Source organism: Varanus komodoensis, unplaced genomic scaffold (genome assembly GCF_004798865.1).
Source record: "Varanus komodoensis strain SLA01 unplaced genomic scaffold, ASM479886v1 scaffold43, whole genome shotgun sequence".
NCBI lineage: Eukaryota > Metazoa > Chordata > Lepidosauria > Squamata > Varanidae > Varanus > Varanus komodoensis.
In genome coordinates, this window is record NW_025335985.1 from 8,386,558 (window position 1) to 8,391,790 (window position 5,233).

At 61.4% G+C, this 5,233-nt stretch overlaps 1 protein-coding gene across 1 annotated transcript; it reads left to right on the forward strand.

Moving 5' to 3' along the window:
* The first annotated feature begins 497 nt into the window (after nt 1–497).
* Nucleotides 498–4,570, forward strand: LOC123030245 (gamma-secretase subunit Aph-1b-like). Its single transcript, XM_044444026.1, has 5 exons — nt 498–599; nt 1,548–1,670; nt 1,752–1,879; nt 3,800–3,923; nt 4,107–4,570. The coding sequence occupies exons 1-5, from the start codon at nt 533–535 to the stop codon at nt 4,142–4,144; spliced, it is 480 nt and encodes a 159-aa protein (XP_044299961.1). The 5' UTR covers nt 498–532; the 3' UTR covers nt 4,145–4,570.
* Nucleotides 4,571–5,233: the final 663 nt, after the last annotated feature.

Below are 5,233 nucleotides of genomic sequence, written 5' to 3' on the forward strand. Positions count from 1 at the left end.
CTTTCAGAAGATGGGCATGTTTTGGCACAGGTCAAAAGAGTGGCAAGCGGGAAAAGGTAACCTCCAGGGCACGTGCTGTGCAGCCTCATGTGCTCCGGAGGAAGATGCTCCAGCAATTAAGCCCAATAATCCTAAACAACCTCGATCAGTACAAACGTTCGTTAAATTAAAAGGTGGTATCAAATTTTAATTTGTGTCTAAATTTCGACTTGATTTGTATGAGCTTTTACAGTGTGTAAGCAACTCAGACGGGCCTGTCACTCCAGATGTTTCTGTATGCGTGTGCTGTACAGTGTTTCAGGGAACGCCTGAATGGATGTTCAGCGCTATCCTGGTGTTTCTTGTGAATAATGTGAGCGGCACCCGCATTGCTGCTGCTTCTCTGAAACATGCACAGTCGTTGCAGAAGCTGAGGTCTCTTGCTGTGTTACTGCTAGTGAATGTTGGAAGGATTCTGACTGCTGCCATCCAGCTCCTTGCCGCATTCTGTAATGCTTCTGTTTTGCTTTGTTCCCTCCTGTCCAGGAAGGCGATGGAGGGGCTGTTGGCCCTTAGTGACGATGGCTGTTCTCCCATTTCCATCCAGCAGATGGCCTACGGTGTGTTTATGGGGCGGGGGGGGACTGATGGGACAGGCGTGGGAGGAGGAAGAATCCCCCCCCCCAGTTCCTTGAGGTTGAGAGACTCAGTCAGAGAGGATCTGTGTCTCTCACGCTCGCACACTGTGTGTGTCCAGGGATTCCAAGCCTGTGTAGCTTCTGGAGAGGAGAGGGAGGGAAAGGTGGCTTGTGGAGCAGGGCGCCTGTGCAAAGATGCTGCTGAGGGGCTCGGGTGACGGGTGTGGGCTTCCTTGGTTCAGACAAGCAGGGTATTTCAAGCTAGTCGGGCAGCTTGTGGCTGGCGGGGACTGGGCTGGCTGCTGCTGACCATGCTGGCGAGGGAGACCAGAAAGCAGGGCCAGCTGGGTGGTCTCACAGGCAGCGGACATCGAGCCACTTTGCCCATGGTCTGGTCCGGGGCCTCCCTCGCCCAAGTGCAGCCTCCACTGCGGAGCCACCAAGCGGAGCCTGGGGACAGTGTTCTTCCAGCCTGCTTCTGATGTTGTTGCTCCCCCTTCCTGCCCATGGGGGGCTTCCTGAAGCTTGCTTTGACTGAGTTCTTGCAGGGTGCTGCTAAGGCAGGTTGGAGGAAGCGCAGCCCCTGCAGAAGCCCCCAGGTCAGTCCCTGCTACCTCCGAGTAGCTGAGAAGGGCCCCTGCTAGCAACCCTGGGGAACCATGGCCGCCACTCAGCGCTACAGGCGAGGCTGGGTTCAGTGGCCAGGAGCCGACAACGGGAGGCAGGCTCTGTGCTCTGGGCCTTTGCTTTGGGAGCAAGAGTGCAGTGCAGTGCAGTGCAGTGCAGTGGCACAGGAGCATTCTGCACGCCGGAGCTCCCGGGCTGGACCCACAGCCTCACCCAAAGAGCCTCTTGGCCTCGTGGGCGCCCAGTCTGGGGCCGCGTGGACTGGCTCAGAGGCCGGGCCTGAGTGCTGTGCTCTGTCCCCAGTGGCTGGCCTAGGCTTCGGGCTCATGAGCGGGGCCTTCTCCATGATCAACCTGCTGGCAGACTCCCTTGGACCGGGCACGGTGGGCATCCACGGGGACTCCGAGCTCTACTTCCTGACTTCAGGTAAAGGCGCCCGTGGCCCCAGGCGCCACCCTGTCCCTGGCCCCCCGCCCGGTTCCCTCTAACCAGCCGTGTGTCCTGCAGCCTTTATGACGCTAGCCATGATCCTTCTGCACACCTTCTGGGGAATCATCTTCTTCCACGGCTGCGAGACCCGGCGGTGGTGGGAAGTCGGCGCGGTTGTGCTCGCTCACCTCGTCGTCTCTTGCCTCGTAAGTAGTGTCAGGCTGTGCGGCAGGGAGAGGCCAGCAGGGCAGGCACGCCTGCAGCTCTTCTCCAGTTACCTGACGGCCTCTGCCCATGTCAGCACACCTGGGACCAATGGCCGAAGCCCAGGTGAGGGTTCGTGGGGCGGTGGGGCGGGAGCGATGCCAGGAGGACTTGCTGTCCAGCCGGCCAGAACGGAGGGGGCGCCATGCAGCACGTGTGGCCCTCTTTTCGGCTGCAGAAGAAGCGGGCCCCCGCCTGGCGGGTGCTCAGCCTCTCCGAATGTCCCACACCGAACGAAGGTTAGAGTACAGTTCGTGCCTTGAGCAGACCTGCTTATGCTGCAGCTGCAAGAGAGATCGTATGAACATCGGAGGAGCCCTGCAGCCAGAGCAGACCCAGAAGTCGTAAGAGCAGCCCTGCTGGGTCCGACCAAGGGCCCATCCAGTCCAGCACTCTGTTCACGTGGGGGCCAACTGGCTGCCCGCAGGATCCCTCCAGCAGGAGGGGTGCAAGAGCTCCTCCTGCCCAGCCCCTCAGCGGCTGGTGCGTGCAGGCATGCCATATCTGGGGAAGCAGGTAGCCCATAGCCAGCAAGGCCAGGAGCCACCGATAGCTACTTGCTCATGAATCTGTCCAACCCCGTTTTAAACCCATCCGGATTGGCAGCCATCACCACTCCCCATAAGAGCGGATTCCATAGTTGAACCACACACCGTGCGAAGAAGTTCCATCGTCCGTCCGTCCATCTGCCCTAAGCCTCCTCCCAGGCGGCCCCGTGCTTCTGGTGTTGTGGGAGAGGCTTCGTTGTCTCCAGTCTCGTGACAGCAGCCTGCTTCCCGTAGTGGCCAGCAAGGTCTCCCTGGGCAGGCCCCAAACGGCACATGGGGGTATCAGCTCTCCCCTTCCTGTGGGGTTCCAAGTAGTCGGCGTTCTCAGCCACCCTGGGAATAGCGTGCGATCATTTAAAGGGAAGCTTCTTGTTCTTTGTATCAATTTGAACATCCTAAGCAATGAGGAAATTATTGTTAATCATGCAGAAGGAGTCATGCTCAGAATAACACCATTCCTCCTCTTAGCGGAGGAACAAGTTGGTCCAGCAGAAGCCCAGGAAAGTAAATAGAGCACGTCAGAAACGCAGCATGGTACCTTCAGGAGTTCTGGCAGAGGGCAAGTTAAACGACCTGCCAGAACGACGCAGCTGGTTACAAACCTGTCGGTGCAAAGTTGGGCAGCGGCTTTGCTGAGGTAGGCAGCCCTGCAGTCAGCGCTCAGCAAAGGGTTGGTGGCAGGAGCCGTTGCGAGCTGCGTGTCTGGAGCTGCCCGGGCCTGAAGGCTATCACGGCACGGCATAGAAACGAAAATTGCCTCCGTCCCTCTGTAAACGGAACAGCGGGCCTGACTGGGAGGGCTGCTTCTCCAGCCGAGGAGGGAAGCCCAGTAGGCACCCGCAGGATGGACACCTCGGGTACGAAATGGGGGAGGGAGGCGTGTCTGCACTTCCAGTTAGCGTGACTGTAGATTGTTCTTCAGCCAAACTACTCTCAAAGCAATTTCTGATACAATACATGCAACAGTAAAGTCAGTGCTGCCAGTACAATGCAGCAGAGCAAATCAGTCCTAATAGAGCCAGCAGAAAGGCTGCGTTTAAGACCGACAGGGTAAAAGCCCGAAGAACAGAAGAGCTTTTCTTTCTCCCCACTCTCCTGAGGATGGCTGAAGCAGCTGACCTGACGGTTGGGGTGGACGGAGCAGCCCAAGCGGGAGTGGGGGGGAGCTCCCTGGGCTGCTGTGGTGCCGGCAGAGCCCAGAAGTGGGGGGCCTCCCCCAGATGCCGCCGCTGCTGCTGCAAGCTGCGTGTCTGTCTGCCTGAAGCACTTGTGTGCCGCCTGTTGTGCGCAGCCAGCGTCTCTTGCTCTCCGCAGACCTTCTGGAATCCGTTTTACGTGGGCAGCCTCCTCCCCGCCTACCTGATCATGGCAGCGGCAGCAGTGTGGGCCTACCTGCTCTCCGGGGGCTCGAAGCAGAACCTGCGCCACTTCCTCTTATGTGAGTATGGTTCCAGACGCCTGCAGACCCTCGCCCGCCGGCCCCCCACTGCGCTTGGGCTGCTAAGTGGGGAGAGGCTGGCCGCCTGCCCTTCCGGGGAGGGCTCTTCCCACGCCATCGCTCCCCCCCGCCTGCTCTTCAGGGCCGCCGCAGCTCGGTCTGATGCGCCTCTTCTGCCCACAGGCCTGCGGAGTGGGGTGATGACACAGCCGGGATCCTGAGCCCTCTGCGCCCCGCAGCTGCCGTGCCTTCAGAAGCGATTCTCAGCCTCGCAGGGGCCAACATGTGGGGCCTGGGATCAAGGGGAGACGGGACTTGCACCCCCAACCGCTTTTGGGGACCACTGTGTTGAGGCTCTTGGGCGCCTGCCCCCAAACCACAGGAGGCCCTGCAGCCCTCCCGAATTCTGCTGGTGGCTGCCCCCCAGTCTTGGGGATCAGGAAGCGGGAGGGGGAGGGGAGGAGGTTTCTGGCAGGCGTGGGGCTGGGCCTCTGCTTGTTTCTGCTGTGCGCCCCTGGAGAGCCCCCTGGAAGGTGCGGGGCCTTGCCTGGCGCGCCAGAGGCGGGCTTCCCCCCACCGGCCCCTTGGCTTTATGGCTGGCAAAGCAGCTCTACACGCCGATACGAATAAAGGAAGCCTGGACAAGGGATGCCGTGTGAGCTTGTGCGCCTCCAGTGGGGCGCGTGGTGGCCGGAGGCAGCCCAGCAGGGTGCTCCCGGGGTGCGAGCTGCATGGGGCTGGGGCTGGGCTGGGGCGGCAGCCGCCCAGGAGAAGCCCCCCTTCCTTGGTGCCGCCGCTTCTGCAGCGGAGAGCCTCCGTCGTCTTGGGAGGGAGGTGCACTCCGGGTGGCTGCCTGCAGCTAGTCCGTGGTGGGGCCTCTGAGGGCTGTGCTGACGTGCCAGTGGGGAGAGGCCGTGGTGCTGCGTCGCCGCCCCCAGGAGAGCTCGGCGCAGCTGGGGCAGCCAAGGTCCTGGGGCCAGCTCAGGGGAAGGCTGCTCGGCGGCCACCAGGGCAGCCCGCAGGGGTGGTGGGGCAGAGGAGCTGCTGGGACCTGGCGCCGGGCGTGGGGCAGGGCTGGAGGCCCCTGCTATCCCGCTCGGTGGCTGGCTCTGCAGGCACTCAAGGTGCCTGAGCAGTGCATGTCACTTGTGCTACTCCCATTGGTTCCTGGGCATGTCAATCGCTACTGGAGGGAGGGCGTGGGGACTCGTGGCTCTGCTTTGAAGGAGGAGGGCTTGAACTGGCTGGTCTCTGGAGTCCTTCCGGCGTGCAGAGCGGGTGCGCCTGTGAGTGCGCAGCCTGGCCGTGCG

Coding starts and splice junctions, on each gene's coding strand:
- LOC123030245 (XM_044444026.1), top strand. CDS start 533: ATGGAGGGGCTGTTGGCCCTTAGTGACGATGGCTGTTCTCCCATTTCC. Junction 600..1,547: donor CATCCAGCAGATGGCCTACG/GTGTGTTTATGG, acceptor CTCTGTCCCCAG/TGGCTGGCCTAGGCTTCGGG. Junction 1,671..1,751: donor GCTCTACTTCCTGACTTCAG/GTAAAGGCGCCC, acceptor TGTGTCCTGCAG/CCTTTATGACGCTAGCCATG.